Source organism: Microtus pennsylvanicus, chromosome X (assembly GCF_037038515.1).
Source record: "Microtus pennsylvanicus isolate mMicPen1 chromosome X, mMicPen1.hap1, whole genome shotgun sequence".
Taxonomy (NCBI): domain Eukaryota; kingdom Metazoa; phylum Chordata; class Mammalia; order Rodentia; family Cricetidae; genus Microtus; species Microtus pennsylvanicus.
The window spans coordinates 16,427,606-16,450,403 of record NC_134601.1 but is presented as its reverse complement, the minus strand read 5'-3'; the positions used below and the strand labels follow the sequence as shown (position 1 = coordinate 16,450,403).

Sequence of the window (22,798 nt, the reverse complement as noted above, 5' to 3'; positions counted from 1 at the left end):
TTTTCATAAAATGTTCTAGATGTTTTCATGTCAGTGATATGCCTATATGATGTTTCCTCTCTAGGTGGTGCATTGATTTATTTTCAGGTCTTATATAGCTGAAGTCTCACATTTCCATGGTCTAAACAGTTATTGAAACCCCAAGCTGTCTGTCTTGCCTGTCATTCATTGTGACATCTCATATATATATCACTATACTTTGTTTTGATTTCCCACCTCTCTCTTACCTCCTCTTTTTTATTTGTTTGTTTTCTTCTGTGCATCTTGTGAATGTCTTGTGCCTAAGGAGGACAGAAGAAGGTGTCAGATTCCATGGACTGGAGTTACAGACAACTGTGAGCAGACATTTGGGTGCTGGGAATTGAACCTGGACCAAAGTCTCCGGTGCTCTTAAGCATGGAGCCATCTCTCGAGCTCATGTCCATTATTTCTTTTGACACTTATGCTTTCCTCTCCACGAACTATCACCAAATAGAGTGTCACAAATGTTTGCCAAACTGTTTGAAAATAGCTTTTATCTTTAGATCGCTGATCTATTTGTGGCTGATTTTTATATATGGTATAACATGACGGGCAGCTTTGCTCCTTTGCTTCTATGGTTATGCTGTTTATTTCTGTGTATTGGCTGTAGCATTGTCATTACCTTTCCCTTTGAATGTCTTCAGTTAGAGAAATAATCATGGACAATTCTAAAGTTTAATAGAAGAAACTGTAGTGGCATTTCAATTGTATTTTAATAAATAAAGTTTGCCTGAAGATCAGAGAGTAAAACAGCCCCACTGGCCAACCTTACAGACCAGGCAGTGGTAACACACACACATTTAATCCCAGTAGCCACATTAGTTTGTCATAGAAACCAGGCAGTGCATGCCTTTCATCCCAGTGGTGCACAACTTTAATCCCAGCCCTAGAGAGGAATATAAGGCAGGAGGAAACAGCTCTCAGCCACAGTCTCATTCTGAGATTCCTGGAGGCAAGATCACCATTTTTGGACTGAGGTAGAGGTAAGAGCCCGTGGCTGGCTATTTTTCTTTTCTTTCTTTTTTTTTCCTTGGTTTTTGAAGACAGGGTTTCTCTGTGTAGTTTTGGAGCATGTCCTGGAAATAGCTCTTGTAGAGCAGGCTGGCCTCGAACTCACAGAGATCCGCCTGCCTCTGCCTCCCAAGTGCTAGGATTAAAGGCGTGCGCCACCACCGCTCAGCCTGTTTTGCTTTTCTAACCTTCAGGTTGAACCCCAATTTCTCTCTCGGAGTTTTGATTAATTGCGCTTCAAGAAACTATTGAAATCTTCATGAGTGCCATGTAACTGCTGTGAAAGGAAGCCATATTTCTAAAACAATCTGCTATGTGTGTCTGTGTCTGTATCTTAACCTCTTTGAGTTTGTAAGAATATTCTCTATACATCGTAGAAAGTGCCAGTTCACTCATCTCCAGGCATTTTCTGTAGTTCAGTTTCTGGATTAATAGTGGAGGAAACCATGGTTGAAACTCTTGGGGTTCATGCTTACGCTCTAGAACTCCCTAGCCCATGTGCTTAGGATATCTGGGATCATGTTTTGCTCTGCTAGTCAAGGGGTGAGATGTGGAGTTGCATTCTTCTCTCAGTCCCCATCCTATGAAGAAGAGTGGTCAGAATCTCACTTAAAACCTTTTCTATCTGTTTCGCAGCTTTTCCCAAGTGGTTATGAGGTCATACAGGGCTTCAAGCCCTGAGACAAGAATACGCTATTTTCATGGTGTGACTTCTTAAAACTACGATGTGAGTATACATTTTGTTATTAAATGTATGACTCTTGCTGTCTTCCCTCCCGTTTTCAGAGAGATGGGACCATGTCACCACTACCACAACTAGAAGGCCAGGAACAACTAGAGCACCAGCAAATCCCATGGGTAAGACAAGCTCTCTGAGGAGAGAAGTAAGGAAGGATTTTCTCATCATCTGCTTGTTTAAGTGAGTGTTTTAGTCAGGGTTTCTATTGCTGTGATGGAACACTATGACCAAAACCAAGTTGGGGAGGAAAGGGTTTATTTTGCTTACACTTCCACATCATTGTTCATCACTGAAGGAAGTCAGGACAGGAACTCAATCCTGGAGGCAGAAGCTGATGCAGATGCCATGGAGAGGAGCTGCTTACTGGCTTTCTCCCCATGGCTTGCTCAGCCTGCTTTCCTATAGAACCGAGGATCACCAGCCCAGGGATGGCACCGCCCACAATGGGCTGGGCCCTCCCTCACCACTCACTAATTAAGAAAATGCCCTACAGGTTTGCCTACACCTTGATCTTATGGAGACAATTCCCTAAAAGGGGTTTCTCCTCTCAGATGACTCTAGCTTGTATACAGCTGACAGAGAAACCCACCAGGACAGTGAGTGATTGTTTTGTTTGCTTGTTTTGTTTTGTGGTCCCCAGAACCAGATGGTTTTAACTTGGCGGATGCCTTGGATGATCAAAATGATCTTGATGACCGCAAAAAACCAAGTGTAGGAGAAGGAGGAGGTAAGACCTAGCTGCTCGAATTTACGGACCAATGCCACAGTTCCTGGGAGGGTCTGCTTTGTTGTCTGTAATAGAGTTCATGCCATCTAGAGAACTGTAGATCAGGCCACTGCAAGTTGCAGAACCCTACAGTAGTCATGCTGAAACTTTTTGATTTAGGGATTTCCCAAATTATGGGGACTCTCAATAACTTTGTCTATATGGGTCATATCCCTCAGTGTTTATCATCCGTATATTTAAAACTTAAAAGAACAGTATTATCGGTCTAAAATGATTAATACTAAAGCCACACATATTAACATAAATAGCACAGTTTATGAGAAATTACTATGCATGGCATGATAAAAAGCAGTTTAGTGAGAAGAGTGGCATTAGTTTACATTTCTTAGAAATTTCTAGAATGCTCATCTTTCTAGGAGATACCTGGATTCTTATATTCAGATATGCACTTTGAAAGCTGTTTTCTGATCTGCACATGTGTCCTGTGGTACATGCATGCTTGTGCACGCACATTTAGGTGTGCATGCATACATATGTAGACACACAAATAATAAATGCAACTAAATTTAAAGGGGTTTTAAAATAAATATGTAAAAGAACAACAAATAAAAGTGTTTTAGTAACTCTTCCTCACCCAGTCACCCTTCAGTTAATTTTCTAGCTGCCCTGACCAAATACCTGACAGCAAACAGAGGAGTTCATTCATTCATTCGGCTGCCTTATGGTTTCAGAATTGATTGGGTCTCAACAAAACTCAACTGGTCACGTTGGATCCACACTCAGCATGCACAGAGAAAGAGACAGGAAGTGGGCTAGTGAAACTCAAAGGTCACTTCCCAGTGAAATATTTCCAAAAGCTGAGGGTCAAGTGTCCCAACACATGAGCCTATATGGTCATTTCCCATTTGAACTGCAGCACCCAGTCAATGGACTTGTGCCCATTTGTTGTTCTGAAACATTGAAGGTTAGTTTGGAAAACCTTGTTGTCTTGAGGTTTCTCAAACTTCAGTGTAATGCCACACTTTATTATGAAAACCCAAAAGCCACATCTACTACTAATACCACCAGTGTCACTGGAGAGTCTTCATGTCGTGGGATGCTATTAGACTCGCAGTAGCTGATAAGGGCCTCACTTAGAACCTCATTGACAAGTACCATCAGTGCCTGGCCTGAACTGATAAACCCATTTCATTCAGTTTTAAGAAATGCTTCCCAATAATCAAGTTGGTACAGCACTCATTCTGCAACAAGAGTGGTCTCTTATGACACAAAGCAGATAAAACAATTAGAACTGAAACAATCATACAAGTGACTTTTGTGAATCACCTCTAGTACTTTAGAATACAGCAGAAAGGCTTTAAGCACACTTTGCATTTCAGCGATAGGACATTCAGGAAGATGTGCACTTAATAGTTGACTATAAATAACAATTCTGCTTCTTGTGTTAGATAGCTATGATTGTGTCACAAATTATAAGAAAGTTAGACTTTTTTTTAAAAAAAGAAATTAGTTATGATTTCCTTTGTTTGGTTAAGAAGCTGAGTTTCCTATGTAGAGTCTCAGATAGCTGCAGTCCAGGTACTGGGATGGGATCTCATCTGGGCTAAGGTTTTCTTCATAACAAGGTCATGTAGTTTGTTGATGGAGTGTATTTCCCTTCAGCCATAGAGATAGTGGCCCCTTTAAGATCAGTAGGAGAAAGAGGACAGATTTCAGCTTCCCGTTTCTGAGCTCAGGAAAGCCCAAAACAAGCTTGGAAAGAGATCCCTTTGTTAAGTCAGGCTCTTAATTAATTTGACAAAAATCTCATCTTTGGCATATGATGCAACTTAATCACTAGGATTATGTTCATTTTCCTTGTGGTCACACAAATACTCGAGGTGACTGGAGGTTATATAGAGTACTTGCATTGGCAGTGGCAATCTTAGGGCCTCCTGGAACTTAGCCTATCATATCCATTCTCTTTCTTCTCTCTCATCTTCCTTCTCTTCCTTCTTCTCCCCCATCTCTCTTTAGTTTTGGCACCAGGCATGGTTCTCAGGGCCTTATGTGCTGTATCACTGAGCCATACTTCCAGCACCACAAAGAACATCCAAGTGTCATTGGCAACATTTATTAAGCCGATTTCTTGATTCTGAAATAGTTTGGTCACTGAAATGTCTTTTTTTTTTCTAGGTTTTTCAGACAGGGATCTTGAGGACATACTGGGAGGTGGAGGATACAAACCTGATAAGAATAAAGGTAGGAAGATTTCTTCATCCAACCTTACACACCTAATTCCCATTCAAATACTGACCAAGTAAAGCTGCCATTCTTACTCAGCCTCTGGAAAATAAGCCTTAGACATTTCCACTTGTTACTTGGGGTGGCTTGTCACTCTTGGGGTTGGGGGCCCATTTGTAAGCCATCCTGGAGAAGCTGCCCTTTTCCTTCTGGATTTTTAAGCCAAGGCGCTGCCTGAGGTAGTGTCCCCACCATGACAGAAGCATATTTATGGGACAACACCAAAAGCCTGTGGTAGGACAGTCAGAGGCTTCATGGCATTAACAAGACAGCCTGCCCTACTTGGAGATCCAGTTTTCTGTGCAGGGGGAGGGTGCAAACGTCACATGAGAATTATTTTAAAGAAGCACCTAGCAAATCATCCCATTTAGTAGTACCTTTGCATTAAAACTCGTTTAGGACTGGTACAAATTTTCAAATGGTTCCAGAAGGCTCCTGCATTCTCCTTACCCAGTTTCTCCCAAGGATCTTTGACTGCAGGTCCACAGTCGTAGATTATTTAAAATAGGCAGCTGACATCTGTACAATAAAGTCACCCACTTACCTTCTGGGGATTTTGTCAGATCTCATCTTACATGCACTGGCATGTGTGTGTATGTGTGTGTGTGTAAAATTTAATCACACATGTAGATTTCAGTAGCCATCACCACAGCTGGGGAGACATAATCAATCCTCTTCTTCATGCTGCCCCCGAATAGTCACGTTCTTTCCAAAGTCACATGTTTGCAGTTCCCCCAGGTAGTAATAATTGAAAGCTTTCATCATTGCATAAGTCAAATTGTGTCTTAAGCATGGGGTGTGAGGTGTGAGCAGACTTGTGGAGTGTTGATGTTGGAACCTGTAGGTGTGGGACGCGACAGCTGCGACCTCTTGACTACCGTCGGCTGTGATAGGATGTTAGGATGATAAGGTGTGGTGTTTGAAACCCTTTCCTTATTAGTCCCTGCTGTGATGGGAAATCGTGGCAGTGTCCGAAGGCTGCAACTTGTGAGTGTATCTGGATCGAACACTTTAAGGGTCCCTCCGCAAGTCCTGGCTGAAGTAGTAACATTTGCTTCTTTCTTGCAAGCACTGTGCCTTTCTTAGGGGAACAGTGTTCTCTTTTGCTTAAAGTGTACGGTAGTCACATTTGTCCCCAGCAACGCCTTTCCAGATGGTGTCATCTCTAGGAAAAAGCCCTCAAAACCTCTAAATGAAACTTCCAGGTGTCAGGAGAACATGGAGCATTTAAAGGGCAAACCCAGCAAATGAGCCAATTACTCCTGGGTGACAATTGCTATTTCCAGATGGGGAGATGAGAGCAGCGGTTGCGTGTTAGCTTGCACAGGATTGAAAGTCTGAGTGACATGCCAGGGGCTTTTCTTCATTAAAAGTACTTCTTTTAGCAAGGAAGAAGTGTTAGGAAATTCTTTAATTAGGCTCCTATTGGAGCTTGTCTTGTAAAGAATAATCAATTGTTGGCTTCAGTTATTGCCTCTGTCATCATAGGTGTCAGGGACATGGATGAGATTCACAGACACCGTTCCTTACACCAAAACAAGATCCCGAAGGGGGGTGAAGGGAAAGCATCACATTTACATAAATTATAAACTCAATTAGTGCACTTCCCAGACTTGAGTCTTCAAGACATAGCTTCAGTTGTTGTTCTTGAGTGGATCTCTGAAGTAATATATTATCTCTTGTGTGGTTTCCTCAAGATAGCATTATGGCAGACTGTGTCTAGCTCAAAATGTGTTTGTTGTGGGGTCCTCTTGCATCTATTAAAGTGAGTCACTTGTAAACCCCCCACTTCTTTCTTGCCCTTCCTGAACTCAAATTGTTGTCCTTGTTTGCCAACAGCCTCCTCCTTTTTCTAGCATGGATGGAAGAGGTTCCAGAAAGGTCTCTTTGGACTTGTTTCCGCAATCTTTCCAGCTGTCACCTGAGGAAATAGGCTAGAGCGTCTGCTGCTCTACAGTGTAGAGATGGGGCAGACACTCCCGGGCCCACCACATGCGGGGAGTGTGGCATGAATGGAGGGGAATTCTGAGGAACTCCCCTCAATATGTGAACTGGGTGTTTTACTGTCCCCTATCAGATTGGGGCAAGAGAATGCCAGGGAATGGATGACTGGGGGCGTTTCTGCGGCAGTGAGGGTACCTTTCCTGGTGGTTAGCCCAGGCAGTCAGTATGTTTTGACATGCTTTTTTCATTCGATTTTATTTGTTAACTGGAAGTCTTTGCAGCAATGTCTTTCCCCTTTTTTGTTTATTCTTTTTTTCCTGGCAGGGTCTTATTATGTAGCCCCAGCTTGCCTGGACATCATGAGTTTCCTGCGTTAGCCTTCTAGATTCTAGGTTCAAGGGAGTCACCACCATTCACAGCGTTATTCATTGATTTAAAACATTATACTTCTCTTTTTGAGACAATAAAAGCACATTAAAAAATATCTAAAAGCTCTAGCTGTGTCTTGTTGGGAGTCTGGGACACTCACAATGTCCTTAAACACTTGAATACCTCCCCAACAGTTGTAGACATAATCACTCTACTGTTCCGCGGTTCTGTGTGTCCTTGACAACCGGATGCGTCAGGCACTCAGTGTGAGCCATGAGCTAGGCTGCCGTCAGAGAGGGGCAAGCACATGTCTTGTGTCCCTGTCTCTCCTGGTAAGTGGCTCTGTAGGATTCAAGGCTGACATCCATCTGTGCATTGTTGTCTTTGTATCTGAGACTTCTCTGTGCACAGCAGAGCTTTTTTCGCAGCATCTTACTCCATTCTCTTTTGCTCTAATAGAATGCCCGAGGCAGAGTAATTAATAAAGGAAAGAAGATTATTTACCTCACAGTTCTGGGAGCTGGAAGGCCAAGAGTGGTGGCTATCTGCTTAATCTCATGTCGTACCCTAACATGGCAGGGAAGCAAAAGGGCGAATGAGTGCAGACCCATGAGACAAAACACAAGGGCAGGCTCTCTTTGTAAAAACCCAATCTTGTGGTAACTAACCCAGCCCCAGGACAAAAGCAGTACACTGCTGCAGTGGCAATCAGCTTTCCCCACGGTTTCCATGGGGACAGGATTTATTCAAACCACTGCACACAACTTCCTTGCTGACGTAATGCCTCTTATTCTGCAGGGTCCATCCAAGTGATGGCGCTTGCTCTACCTATGTGGTTCCTATCTCTATGGGACCAGCTGTAGCAGTGGTTACCATTGCAGCGGCGGTCTCGGCAGCAATGCTAGTCACTGTAGTTACATTTAGGGTCCCTGGAGATAGCTATTCTCTCCAACTATCTGTGTGAATAGATATGTATCCTGAAAACAAATTTTAGTAGAATGTATACCGTAGAAGGGGATCTTGGGCTGTCTTCACACTCAGGGCAGTCCTCTTGCCCCAGCCTCCCAGGAAGTTTGACTGTGTGCTGGGATTACAGGTATGTGTTCCTATACCCAGCGCGTGCTCCTTTTAAAACCAGTGTCTATTCAATAAACTCAGTGTGTTTTTCTCTGTTCTGGAGATGACTTTGAAATCCTGTCAGTGACTACTCAGTACTGTATTCCACCATCATTTATTTATGCTGTAGCCTAGTTTGTGTACTGGTTCCTCGGCTTTTCAGCTCTACACAGTGCTTTGAATGCTGTGGGGCCAACTGAAAGGCCGCAGTTGTTTCTGTCAGACCAATTCCTGACACTAACATTGCTGGGTCATAAGATGCATACATTTAAAAAATGTTACTCTAAATGACATTACCAAATGATTTCCCATTAAGGTGGCACCAACCTCCAATTGCCCTGCTAGGAAGTAAGCAGGTATCCATTTTCTCCAATACTAACCTCAATCCACCAAGCATTATGGTTTTGTAATCTTTGTGAATTCAATCAGAACAAAGCATTTGTCCTAGTCATATTTTTCATTTCCTTGAGTCTGTGTGTTATTAGAAACTCAATATATTTTGTGATCTCCTCTTCATGTCCTTGGCCCATTTTTTCTCATTGTTTTGTAACAATTTATTTTATATTATAGAGCCCTTTTTCATATATTACCAAACATTTTATTTAGTTACTTGACAGTTGATGAACTACTGTACCAAAGGTCATAATGAACGAAGTATGTTGCTGTGAACATCTGTATACAAGTACATAGAAGTTTTGACATGGGCACAATTTTCAACTGTCTCAAGGATGCCTGGGCATGGGCATGTGCTCAGCATCTGCTGGAGCCTCTGTGCTGGGTCCAGACATGATGAGAAGGGTCGCCTGGAAGACAGAGCAAACATGCTGCCTTGTGTCTCTCATTCTTTTTTGATAAAGCCCCAGAGGTCAACCTGAGAGCTCCACCCTCATGACCTCGTTTAATCGTAATTGTTTCCCAAAGGCTTTCCTTTCAAATACCATTAACATATGACCCTAAAGATCAAGCTTTTGGCATCAGGAATTCTAGGGAACATATTCAAACCGTGAAAGTGATATTGTTAGTGCATGCCATAACTTTCTTCCATGTTTCCAGGAGCTGCTAAGTGTTTCCACGGAAGCTGGGCAATTTCTTACCCTTACTGGCAATGTATGAGGCTTCGAGTTTCTCCACATCCTTCTTTTCATTTCCTCCCCTCCTAAAGTGTGGGGATGTTATGGCATGCTGAGATTCATTTGCATTTTTCTGCTAATTAAGTTTCCTTCTCTGATACGCATTTGTCAGTACTGGGGGAGTTATCATTTGACTTTTTTGTTTGTATATTTGTTAATTTGTTTTGAGAAGGGCCTCTGCTCCCAGTTCCTCTACTTCAGTCTGCTAAATGTAGAAATTACAGGCATGTGATTTCCCTTCATAGGTACCCCAGGTTTCTCTCTCCCTTTTCTCCCCATCTCACTCTTTTGTTTGGTCTCTGAGACTGTGGCATCCTAAAGCCCAAGCTGCCCTTGAGTACATAATCCTTCTGTATTAGCCTCCTTGTGCAGAACTTTAAGTGTGTGCTACCACAAGCAATTTATTGCTATTATTTATAATGCTTTTGAGGCACAAGTGTCTCTGCCTATCTTTCTCTGACTCTCTCATCTGCTCTCATTCACTTGCTCAATTTTGCTTATACGTTTACTACTGAAGCTCTTACTTTTCATAGAATCTTTTCTATTTTGTATTTTGGACTTTATGATCATGTTTAAATGCTACCCTTTGTTCCTAAGGTGGTATAAATGATGTCCTAAAATGTTTTGTGGTCTTATAATTTTATCCACTTTATTTCTGTTAGAAATTTATTTTCGTGGACTATATTGAGTTGTTTAATGCCAGTTGGATTTGTCACTTGCCCTTATATTATCTTTATACACTGCATTTTGTAGAGAGCAGCTTGGGTCAGCCTATGCTCCAAGAAAATGAGTTTACCTCAGAGACCAAAGAGGGATGAAGACCATGACTTTGGCCTGAGCAATTCCAGTGATAGGCCAAGGTGGCTCACTTTGGTTCAGGTTCATATGACAGAAAGATTTAAACTGAGACACACACACACACCCTCCCTCTCTCTTTGGTCTCTAAGTTCCACCCATTTTCTCCAAGCATAGGCTGACCCAAGCTGCTCTACAAAATGCAGTGTGTAAAAGATAGTATTAGGGCAAGTGACAGATTCACCTGGCATTAAGCCACTCAATGTATGTGTGCGTGTGTGTGTCTGTGTGCATATTTTGCACATAACATGGAAGCTAGATGTCAATGTTGAATGTCTTTCTTAATCACTTTCTACCCTAGTTTTTGAGACAGGGTCTCTTCACTGAGCCAGAAGTTCAGCAATTTGGCTAGGCTTGCTCTCCATACTCTGTCTTGAGATGAAAGGAAGAAAGTCGAATCACTAAGTCCAAACTCCAGGAAGCTAGTGACATGAACACATTCACAAAGGGCACCTGTGTGGATGCTTAACTTTTGCCCTTGGCAGTGAGCACTGTAGGGCAGCAGAGGGGACTGACAGGCCAGCACCCTTGGCCTCTGAGCACTGGCTGCTGGGATCTCAGTGCTCGTGGGTCTGTCCTCAGCCTCTCTGCTTTCTCCTGCACCAGTGATGCTGTCATGTCGGTGCTTAGCTGCGTGTGGGGTGATGACGCGTGCCTGCAAGTCTGTCACTCTAGGGCACTGGCTTTCAGCCTTTGGCTCATGACCCCCTGGGGTTGCATATCATATATCTTGCATATTGGCTATTTACACTAAAATTCATGACAGTAGAAAAATTACAGTCATGAAGCAGCAACAAAAATAATGTTATTGTTGGGGTCCCCACAACATGAAGAACTGTAATAAAGGGTCGCAGCATTAGGAAGGTTCCAGGGTAAGGCAGGAAGATCTGGAGTTTCGGGCTGGCCTGGGCTATATACCCTGCCTCAAAAGCAGAACAGAACAACAATGCTGGTGCTGTTTTCATATTTTATTTAACTATTTAATGTTTTATGTGTTTGGGTGTTTGGTCTGCCTTTGTGTCTATGTACCGTTGCATGCCTGGTGCCTATGGAGGCCAGAAGAGAGTGCTAGATCCCCTGGAACCCGAGTTATCCATGGTTGTAAGCCACCTTGTGGGTGCTGAAAATTGACTCAGGTTCTCTCCAAGAGCATCTGGTTCTCTTAAACCCCTCTTTTAGTAAGTAGGCAATCAGAGATGTTTATAAAATGCTTTTAACTAGAAGATTCAGCTCCACGTAGTAACATAACAAACTTCATTTTCCCTCCCAAGACTTGTTTTTACAGTAGTTTTAAGCTCATAGCAAACTGAGTGGAAGGTACAGAGTCCCCGCATCCCACCTGCTCACCCCATAACCTTCCTTTACTCCAGCGGAGTGTTTTAACACTTAGAAACCGAGACCCTTTGACTGGTGAGGAAAATGTCAGTGCTTGTCGCTTCCACCGTCATAGAAGAGCTTGTTGTCTCCACATCCTAGAAGAGTCTCTCCTAAAATAGTCCTACCCCAATTTCCACCAATTTCCTGAGAACATCATCTTCTGTTAATGAGCATGAGGCCCTAGGATGAACTCAAGACAAGTTGACATGGCAACCTGTTGCTTGTCAAGGAGTTGTTCAGCAGGAATGGGGGGTCTCTCTCTGGGGAAGTGTGCATGTGTTAGCCTAACAGTTTTATCATGTGATGATAATATATCACCATAATCAGAGAAATCATTCTATCACAAGGAACTCTCTCCTATGTCCTTCCGTCATTCTCCCTAACCTAAATTAGCATCAGTGTTAATCTGTTCTGCATCTCTATAATATTTGAGAACTTTTTGGATATGAAAATATTATATGTGGCCTTATGTCTTTGTATGTGTTTATGCTTCAACTATTTTGGTCTAGATGTGCAGCAGATACTACTTGGTGTTGTAATTTGCACTCAGGTCTAATTGCTTTTTGGTCATCCTTCATCTGCATGCAAGCCTTTGCTCTGTCCCTTGTAAGATGGGGATGCTAAGTGAACTGTCCCTATTGGATAATGAAGAACTAAGCTTGAAGCCAGAGCCTAGGGAGTATTGTATGTAACAAGAGCTCAGTGTATAGAAATAATCATTTCACTAGGCCTTCTGGAGGCCTGAACCTACTCATCTTGGGGCCTTAGGGGTTAAAGCAGATGCTAAATGCCTTTGTCCTTTCCCCAGGTGGTGGTGGTTATGGCAGCACTGATGACCCTGGATCTGGTGGGTATCTATGGCCCAAAGTTTCTGTTGGAACCACAAGGAAAAATAAGACTGGCCCACTCTGGTCTTAGAGTTTCTCTTTCCTGGCCTTCCCCAAATGTTTCCATTAGTCAGCTTTCCATCACCATGAGAAATAAAAGAAGATAAAGCATATGCTGCTCGTGGCTTTCGAGGTACTAGTGCATGGTCTCTTGACCCGGATGCCTTTGGACCTGTGGGCAAGTGAACTATCATGGCTAATACCCATGGTGGAGAAGGTACTCAGCCCACCTCATGGGTTCTTAGCAATACATAGCTGGCTGTTATAACAAAGCTCTGAAATCCATTCCACTGCAACTCCATCCCTTATTGAGGGTGGAACCTCATGATCCAGTTACTTTTCAAAGCTAGTATTGCTCCTCATTGTGCATAAAGGAAGCCTTCACCTCATGAACCTGTGGAGGGATAGTTCACATCTCAATCACCAGTTACCAATAGAATCGGGAGGCAAATAGCAGAGAAGAGCACCCACTCAGTGGACGTAACATGAAGAGCTAAGCCCTGGGATAGGTGGCCCAGTGGAAAACCTAATGAGACACAGATAATTGGGTATGTCTCTGTAAGAGAGGACTGCAATCTGCCTCTCGTGTTTCTCAAGATGAAAGTCTTTATGGAAGACCAGAAGCACTTGGTAAATCCAAGGGGCACCATGTCATTGCTATGCCATGGGTATCTGTGGCATAGCTTTTCTGCCTGCACTTGGAAATTATGGACATCTGAGTCAGCATAACTGGGGACTCTCAGAGCAGCAGAATCCTGAATGAACTTTTGGCACTTGGAATTGGGGTCTTGTCTACTCAGTTCTCTCCCTTCTTCCATGTCCAGGCATGTCGACAGAAACTGGCACCATTGCAGGTGTGGCCAGTGCCCTGGCCATGGCCCTGATTGGAGCTGTATCCAGCTATATCTCCTACCAGCAGAAGAAGTTTTGCTTTAGCATTCAGCGTAAGTATGGATCCAAGCAGGGAAAAGGGGCCAGGCAGGTTCTCATCCTTTCCCCCACCTGCTCAATAGCAGCAGGCTTCCTAGCAGGCACGTCTTGTACATTCTTAGAGGCAAAATCAGGCCAAGCTGAAGGTTATCCTTGTCTGGAAGAGCGCATGGAGCCAGAAATGAGAGATCCTTATGACCTCAGATCTCTCCTAGGGGATGTGGGGCCTTTAGAGGCCCAGGGTCATAGCCCCTGTACTGACAATCAGAATAGTATAGTGTCCTCGAGTCTCTTTGACATGCCAGTGGACATCTCCAGGCCTTTTGTGATTCTGGAGGTACCCTTTCTGCTCTTGATTTCTTGATATGTCACCACTCGGATGCCCTCTGCTCCTCTTCAAGTCAGATCATTTAAAAATGTATGAACTCCTAAGTTGTTTGAGGAGTAGTAATGGAAGATCTCCCATCGAGTGATTTTGACTTTCTATGAGTTGGAATTGTAGAGGCCAGATTGCTTTTGTTGTAGGCTGTAGCCACAAGTATGGCACCTGTGGCTGAATCACATAGTTACGGAGGCTCTTAGGCTATTTTTACTCCATGGCGTGGAGCCTCTGAGGATGCTGTTGAGGGAGAACAGAAGGACCAGATTTGTTGGTTTTAGTAGCACAGCATCACTATGTCAAGTAGAATGTCTCCAGTTTCGGGCTGGCAAGGTTTACTTCAGGGGAGGGTGCGTGACTCGGCCATACTTTCTCCCTTTCCTTGCCTTTCTCAGATTTTTTTTTTAATTTCTGGGAAGCTTAGGGCCATTTCCTTTGGTCTCTAAATGTCCTTGGCATGGGCTTCTGCTTTTGGTGGCCCCTGGACCAGAGATTCTCAGGAAATTAACCTGGCTTCTGGGATTCTTTGTGTGTGGGCATGACGACTGTTTTATCATCTGACCACAATATTGCCTATTCCTTTAGCTCTCAGAGCATTTTTGTCAGGGATGCTACATGCTTGGTGCTAGGGTGGGTAGGAACACGGAAATATTTGGGGATGAAGACTAGATTTTTCCTACCTAAGCATTCTCAAGATGGCCTTGTGAAGAGGTAAAAAGATAACGCTTTGAACCTGAGCTGTGGCAAAGTTAGGAATTAACTGAGGGAAACATGCTATTCTGTGTGACTGATCAAAGTCATTAATATCATTTAGCAAATAGTTTTTTATTAATTTCTAGCCAGTCTCCTGCTCAGTGATGCTCTTAGACAGTGATGGGTAAGCCTGGGACCAGCTGGAGGCCTGGATCTGTCTTCACAACTGCCGAACATCTAATTCTGTTGGAGGCACTGTAACAGGTCCATTTGTGCCATGGTTTTCTCATCATTTCTCCTCCTGTGTGGTTAGGGAAGCCAGTCCAGGATTCAGCTTTAGCAGCGAAGAGGTTGCAAGTCCTTCAGACCCAAAGCCTCTTTCCCTGCCCCGATGTGGGAGCCATCAGGGCATACCAGAGCAGTTCCCTAGTGAGCAACTCTTCCTTACTCAGCGTTCTTAGCTTCTTGTGGTTTCTAGGACCGAGAACTGTTGTGATTGCAAAAAACTGAATGTGATGGCCATGCCCATAAACCCAGCATTAGTAAGACTGAGGCAGGAGGATTGGGATTCTATAGCAATCTGTGCGACAAAGTGAGTTTCAGTCTAGCCTGGTCTATAGTGTAAGGCATTGTCTCAAACCAGGTATCCATAGGACCACACTCCTTGCAGAGACCTTGGAGAAGATGCTGCACCACATCTTTTAGCTTTCCAGGCGATCCAGGTGCTCCTTGGCTTGTGACTACATTACTTTAATGCTGTCTCCAACTTAAATCCTGAATGCAGGCATTCTGAGATCCTTACTTGTGTTGGCAAGATCCCTATCCCAGATAAGCTAACATTTACAGGCTTAACAGTGAAGTCACAGGGACTGATGGGAGAGGCCTAGCATAGCTTCATGAGGTGGACGGGTTTCAGTGAGGCCAGAGAGGCACAAAGGGAGGGAGACTGCGAGGGTCTGGGTCCAGCCCTCATCTGTCCCACTTGCTCTGTTAAGGAGATGGTGGTTAGGAGCGCTCCCAAGCTAAACAAGCAGGCTAGGCAGGCTGACTTGCTTACATGGGGCTGGGACCTTAGACTTCATTGTCTCTCCCGCTCCTGCGTCTGTCCTCCCAAGCTGGAAGTCTGCGGTCCTGCGGTGCCTACTCTTGACAAGCCCCACACGTTTCCCTCTTCTGGTTGCCCGTCCGTTCCTCTTTGACTGTCTGCCTTGCACCTCGCCTTCTTCAGGGAGAACCGTTGAAATATACTGGACTTCCCCACGTTCCCTGATGATTGATTACAAGTCACAGCCCAGACCCTGAACTGAACTTGACATTTAAAGTCCTGGCCATTTGGTTTCTCCTTGTCCCCAGGAAGTCTTCCTTCTCCATAGCCATTTCCCCTTTCTATGTGCTCTGCCTTCTCCAGGATACAGCCTTACTGTTCCAGCCTGGGGTGTCCTCTCCCAGCCTTTGTCGTTTCCCCTCTGCATCCCTCCTTTCTGCTCCTACTGTTCCGGCATGGGGTGGCCTCTCCCAAGGAGCCTTCTCTCTGGCCAGTCTGGGACTGCAGCAGCCGTGCTGCATTGTGCTGCCACAGCGCCCCCTGCTGACCTTGTTCGAGCCTGGATTAGGCTGCAATTTCCATGTCTGACTAGACTCAGCTTGCACCTGTCTTGACTGTCCATTCTGGAGCTTTGTGAGGCAATGTCACTGCCACTGTGATAGTGCACGATCAGGAAGGATTCCAAGGGTGCTTGTGTGGGTGGTTAGCTTTGTAAGAAACAGGTGTGTGCTTCTGATCTCCACTGTCTGACTGGATTGCTGATTAGAGTCAAGCGTGGCCTCCAGTGATTGGAAAGCCCCAGGGAGATGGATGTCAGGAGGACCTGCCCCTACCTCTTTGGCCTCCAACCTCTGTTGCTACCAAAGGGGTTCCCATTTTGGGAACACTCAGTTCCCCTGCCCACCCTCAGGGCCAAGTATCGGTGAATCTCATGTAAATACCCGAAGGGTTTGTTGCCCAGAGCTGAGTTCTTACTCCAGAGTTCTAAGCTTCGTGTCTTGCCTTTGGATGCAGCAGAAGGGCAAGGTAACCATGCGTTTTGACTTCTCATGTTTCTTGTGCTTTGGCCCTGGAAGCCTCACTATTCCCTTCTCCCTGCTCTCTACCTAGCCTCTCTCCCCGGCATTCACCAATTTGCCTGTGACCATACCATCTGTAGCCTTTCCTGACATGTTGTAAGGCTGCCATCTGCCACCTCATCTATTCCCAGGCCCAAGATAACTGGAGTCAGGCATGTCCATGGGGTGGGGGGCACTCATACCCATGGGTGAACATATCCCAGAAGCCACTGGAGGAAAAAGGCTATCTCCTGCTTGCCAAATGGGGGTATGGGCAGTGGACTGGAAGTCCAGGGCACGTCTTCCAGCTCCTGCCCATTGGCACTGGGGCCATCGCCTGCCTGGCTTTGCATGGTAGTTAACCCCTGCTGGAGAATACTACCTACATTTTTCACAGGCCCATCTGACTTTCCCTTTGAACCCAACAGCTATTATGCCCAGTAAAATCCAGGAAAATGACTTGTGTCCAGTGAGTTGGTCAGTTAGAATCAGAACCCATTTTCCCTGCAGGCCCTCAGTTAAGAGAGAAGACACAGAAGACTCTGGCACTTATACAAATAGGGGTATAGCGCTGCTCCAAGTCCTTGAGTGATGGGTGACCTTTGACCGAGTGAAGAGGATGCTTTGTTGAGTTGCTTCATTGTCCTTGAGGATAATGTGTGGTGGTGGTGGGGGGGAGACACTGATTACAAACTAGACTGGAACAGCTGCTCGTACACCCTGGGTCCTCCAAGTATGAGGAAGGACAATAGTCATTCCTGTGGCTTCCTTGTGCATGCAGTCGCTGGGAAGGTCACATGCTGGCGTTTCCAGAGAGAGCTTCTGTGCATCTGTATCTGCCCCTCCTTACCCTGCATCCAGCAATCATTCCCTTAACTCTTGGCTCCCTCTTTACCTCCCTGGACTCTGGGCCTCATATGGTTTTATGGATGGTCTGGAGCCCTGTCATCTGGTACCTTCTTTGCCTTGACATGGTGGCAGTGGTCCTTTATGGAAAGGGGCAGGGGGATTGTTGGGTATTTGATGCATGATGCTGTTTGCGAGGATGGTGATGGTCCTGGGCAATGTGCTCCTTGGTGGCCAGTCTTTGATTCAAAGATGATGTGCTGGGATTCAGGGACGGGGCTGATTCTGGCAGGGTTACTGTCATAGCAGACACAGTCAGGAGTTCTCAGTCGTGAGGGCTCCTTTGTTCCCTCCTTGACTTTGCTCTTGCTCTTTGCAGAGGGCCTCAATGCAGACTACGTGAAGGGGGAGAACCTGGAAGCCGTTGTGTGTGAGGAACCTCAAGGTGAGGACTTCTCTATCAGTGCCCCCCTCTGAAGGCTTTCCAAATTCAGTGGCTCCAACACTGAAGACACCTGGGTTAGGGAGGCCCATAAGAATCTGCTTCTGGAATGTCTGCTCATTACAAAACCTTCAGGGGCCCAGGTCTGCCTGTATCCTGTGACTGGTCAGCTGGCCTCCCTGTTTCTTAAGAATTGGGACACTGGCACCATGGTGATGACTTCTAGGTACTTTTGATGCTCAGCCCAAACTGTGGAATCATCTGAATGTGAGCCCAGGACACCTTACCTCTTTGCCAACACACACATATGGCCTGGGCATGCTTATCCATGGGAAAGGTTTGCATCTATACCTCTACTCTGTTTTCAACTTTTGTATGTTTGTGACAGAATCTCAGGTAGGCAAGATAGCCTCAAATTCACTTTGTAGCTAGGAGTAGCCTTGAATTTCTGATTCTCTGCTTCTACCTCCTGAGTGCTGGGATTGCAGGTGTATGTTCACCTGTAATGGTCTCTAGAGCTTTCAGTTAGACAAGGAGACACATAGTTCAAAGCCAGTTCTGTTATCCTCTGTGGGGTTATTGAGCACTTTTGGGGTTCAGTGGCTACCAGTAATTAGAGGCTACATATGGTAAGGCCAAAGGAGAGGGAGAGGACCATTCCTGTGGCCCGAGATTGCTCCTGGGGAGGCATGGCTTCATGAGGCAGTGAGGTAGCCTGCTCTCCCAAAGCTGAGCCTGTGCTGGCACCGACAAGGAGACAAAAAGAGCAGAGCTACAGGATGGCAGCTATGGAGGCTGGTGCTGAGGAGGGATGAGGCTCTACCTGGTCTGTAATGGAGAGTGAGGTCCCCAGGCCACTGCTTCTGCAAGTTATTTGGTAGTGCAGCACCACAGATATGGAAATGGCCTGGGTGCGGTGCAGAGGTGTGGAGTCTGTCGCAGCTGTAATTCTTCCACCAACCCTGATGAACACCCAAGGGCTGTGATGAATGCTTTAGAGCCACTAATCCAGAAGCGTGCCCATTTTCTAGATGAGGAAATGGAGGCAGGGCTCTTTGTGCAGCCTGACAGGCATCTGCCTTTACTCCCCTTGACCCAACCTGAACTTTGCATCCAGGACTCATGGCAGTCCCTACAGGGCTCGGTGAGCAGGCCTCGGAGGTGCTGACCTGCCCATGCAGCACAGAATTGAACTGCTAATGGGACTTGGGTAGAGCAGAGGTCGCAAACTCCCCTAACACATGTCTTCTCTTCCCAGTGACATACTCCAAACAAGAAACACAGTCTGCGGAGCCTCCACCACCTGAGGCACCCCGGATCTGAGGCCCTGTTCAGTGGCAGGTGCACAGGAAGGGTGCCACCGCTTGGGACCCAGCTCCAGATTTCATTTGCTGACCTTTTCCTCAAGTTTCTTCTCATGCCACTGGCTTCTTATTGTACTGAATTTTCTGTACAAACAAACCTTAGGTGTTTGTGAGTGTCGTTTCTGTGCCCTGTCCTGCAGAGTATGGTGACTCCGAAGAGACTTGGTGCTGAGACCCAAGACCTGCCTTGAGCAGATCACGAGCATTACAAGTTGCTGGGTCAAAAAGACAGCCTGTTCCAGCCTTAGCATGGGAAGAAGGAGGGAGACCAAGGTGAGGGTGTCCCAGAGGATGGTGGAGACAGCGCTGAAGGAGAACATTTCTGCGTAAGCAATCCCTAGGTCCTATGAGACTCTTCATCTAGAATGCTGGAGGCCTTGCTGGGACACTGGCCACTAAGAGCTGTGAGCAGGTTGCTCAGCTAGTGTCTGGTACAAGTGGAGCCTCTGCAAGAAGCAGATCGGCCAGCACCAAGTGCACCACACACACACACACACACACACACACACACACACACACACACACACCTAGGCGTTTAAAAACATTTTGTTGTTCTCTCCACAACTTCGGGTTTCTATTGCTCAGCTTCCAGAGAGCTTGTCCAGGTGGGGCACGAGCTCTTTATTTATTTTAGTGCAAGCATGCATCTCACAGTCACCTCACCCTGAGTTTAGGAATCCGGAGAACGTGGGAGCTGTGACTTGCCGGCTTGATTCCCATCTGATTCCACAAGGGTCTCTGGCTGGCCTGGTAACTTGTGCATTGGAAACGCGTTTTCTACCAGGTTGGGGTAGGTGCTCACCCCTGCCTTGTACATTATCTTATTTGGGTAGCAAGAGCTACAGAGCCTGAGAATGAACATGGAAACCAGAAGCATGGTTGCTGCTTTATAGGAGCAAATGGGGACGGGGGAGGGGGGTAGGGAAGCTGGTTTAGCTGAGTGGAATGTCACTGCTGCCTTTGTAGTCCTGTAGCTTGTCCTCACTGCTATAGTGAAGAGGGCTCTGGCCATGTTCACTGTGATAAATAACAGAAAACCAAGAACTAGGGCTTCACCAGGCCCAGAGATGCCTGCTACCACCTAGTTTGGGCCAGCTCGGCTACTTCCTGGATTGTTCCTTTGACTTTTGGCTCTTGGCTTCTGTGAGCTCTGCAGTGAACCCTGCAATTGAAAGCTAAGCTAATTTAATGTGAACTAATAGTTTGTCCTGTCAAAAAGCACTTCAGAAAACAGCATGTGTCACTGGGAAAGCAAGATCCTACTTACAAAACTCACAGTTCCTCTGGACGACATGATGGCCCCATATATTCCACAGACTGTGAATTAGCTCCTTCACATCCGCTGAGCTGGGATAAGGCAACACCCACCTTAAGAAACCACTGAAACCTTGTGCTGTCTAATGCATGCCGTGAGTGTGTTTGTCCTTTAAAGACTATTCATGGTGGAGGGCTGGTGGTGTCATGTCTCCAAGCAGCCTGAACACTCGTTCTCTGTGTGTACCTGTGGGCTATGAGATGCCCCTTTTGACTGGCCTTTGGTCCCAGGCAGACTAGGTCTGTGGATCTGATAGGGAGGCTGGAACACTGGAGAAATGGCACCAAGACGGAAAAAAAACATGGCCTCAGGAAGCCCCCTTTGTTCTTCAGCAAGTTAATTAGCAAGGGATGCTTGCAAGATGTGTCGGTTTCCAGAACCTTCTAACTTGCTGGTCAGATTGCTGTCAGCTTCCTCAGAATTGTGCCTCACTGACACCAAGGACATCAAGAGACAGCGATGCCACCTTCTGGCCAGTGCTGAGCTAGAGGTGGCTTAAGGAAGACTTTAGTATCTGGCCTGTTGACGTGTAGCTAAGGTAATCTCAGGGGGGTTGTCTACTTTACCTTTATGCTGAGGCCTGTCTGATGGCAAAAGCCCTTGAACCCCACAGCCATGATGTAAAATAAATGCCCTTTTGTGAAATTGTTTTCTCAATAGCACTGGTTCCAGTGAAAAAGAGCTCTACTTTGCTCTCCCTTAGCTACCTCGGTGCCTTCTGCATAAAGCCCTTCTGCATAAAACCCATCACTCAGCCCGCAGGCGCTAGCTAAGTGGCTGGACAGGCCTGGGCGGGCCATCGGCCTCCTGTTCATACAGTCTCATCCCAGGGGCCGGGCTCCTTCTTCCCACTGGCATTTTATACTTGCTGGGGCATTGTGGCCTGCAGAAGTCATGGGACTGGTCTTCTATGTCCCCACTGAAAGCTGAGCTGGCCAACTTGGGCTAGTCCCAGGTCATAGACGGGAGAAAGTGAATAAAGTGGAAGAGCCAATTGCCAAGATCAGAGCTCTAGAGGTATGACTTGACAGGAAGAACTTCAAAAAAGCTCAACATTCTCAAGTGGCTTGATGCAGGGGACTACCCACCCTGCTGTGGGACAGGCCTGCTGTCTCAGCCATTTGGGTTGTAGTTAGTACCAGTTCTCCGAGGAAAACGTGTTGGAGACTGCCAGAATCCCTGTACATCGTTTTATGTGCTTGTGTCCAAGTGTGAATTGTAAATGGTCTAGTGTTTGCATTAAACAAAATGGAATCCAACAGCTTCTTGTGTCCCAATGATATCCATCTTTTCCTACTGTCATTTGTGATATGACACTGACTTCATTCCCCTTTCCCCAGCCAAAGGTGTGTGTTGGGCAGGTTGGCGTTTTGCTATTAGTCCCCTCCAAAAGTGTCCAATTTCAGGACTGGTAGGCTCACACGGCATAGGACTGTCTGATGTACTGGAATGAGGGGAGGCCGGAGCAGAGCACCTTTGCCATAGCATCAGTTCCTTCAAGAGGATGAGCATTGGCTCTACCATCCAGGTAACTCTGGAGCATCCTGCTCAGACCTCAAAGTGAGCCAGGAAAGAGTGCGCTTTCTTCCATGGGGCGCTATTACAGGTGGGAGTCTGGGAGGCAGTCCAACCCTCTTGTGCCTAATATTGGGCTCTCTTGCTAACTCAGCCATGATTCACATGAAGAGGGTGAGTAATGCCCTTAAAGAATGGTGGCACACAGGAGGTGGTGTAATTTCACACTAGGTTTTAGAACCTTGAAAAAAGTACACAGTCCCATAGAGCCGACAAGGACTGAAGAGAACAGTGTATTTGCATTAGGAGAACCACTGCTTCTGCTTACTCCAGGTCTTTGTATCTTCAACATTTCTTCAAGGTTATGAACAAGGGGACTTTCAGATTTGAAAATCAGATCACCTACCTGTTCCAGCCCAAACACTCAAGACTCACACTAAATTACTGACAACTTAGTAAGTCAATCAAGTAGCATTGGGCATAGCGGACAATGAGGACTACTGAGAACTCAAGAACAATGGCAATGGGTTTTTGATCCTACTGCATGTACTGGCTTTGGGGGAGCCTAGGCAGTTTGGATGCTCACCTTACTAAACCTGGATAGAGGTGGGCGGTCCTTGGACTTCCCACAGGGCAGGGAACCCTGATTGCTCTTTGAGCTGATGAGGGAGGGGGACTTGATCGGGGGAGGGGGAGGGAAATGGGAGGCGGTGGCGGGGAGGAGGCAGAAATCCTTAATAAATAAATAAATT

At 45.9% G+C, this 22,798-nt stretch overlaps 1 protein-coding gene across 2 annotated transcripts in view; it reads left to right on the top strand.

The window, feature by feature from the left end:
- The window catches only part of Cd99l2 (CD99 molecule like 2), an 81,444-nt gene extending 59,652 nt beyond the window's left edge, over positions 1-21,792 (top strand). For both annotated transcript variants that reach the window (XM_075957262.1, XM_075957263.1), the window contains 7 exons: positions 1,819-1,890; positions 2,412-2,498; positions 4,674-4,739; positions 12,381-12,419; positions 13,284-13,403; positions 17,790-17,855; positions 19,111-21,792. In XM_075957262.1, coding sequence (XP_075813377.1) covers positions 1,819-1,890; positions 2,412-2,498; positions 4,674-4,739; positions 12,381-12,419; positions 13,284-13,403; positions 17,790-17,855; positions 19,111-19,175 — 515 coding nt within the window. In that variant the 3' untranslated portion in view covers positions 19,176-21,792. The remainder of the gene's footprint in view (positions 1-1,818; positions 1,891-2,411; positions 2,499-4,673; positions 4,740-12,380; positions 12,420-13,283; positions 13,404-17,789; positions 17,856-19,110) is intronic.
- Positions 21,793-22,798: the final 1,006 nt, after the last annotated feature.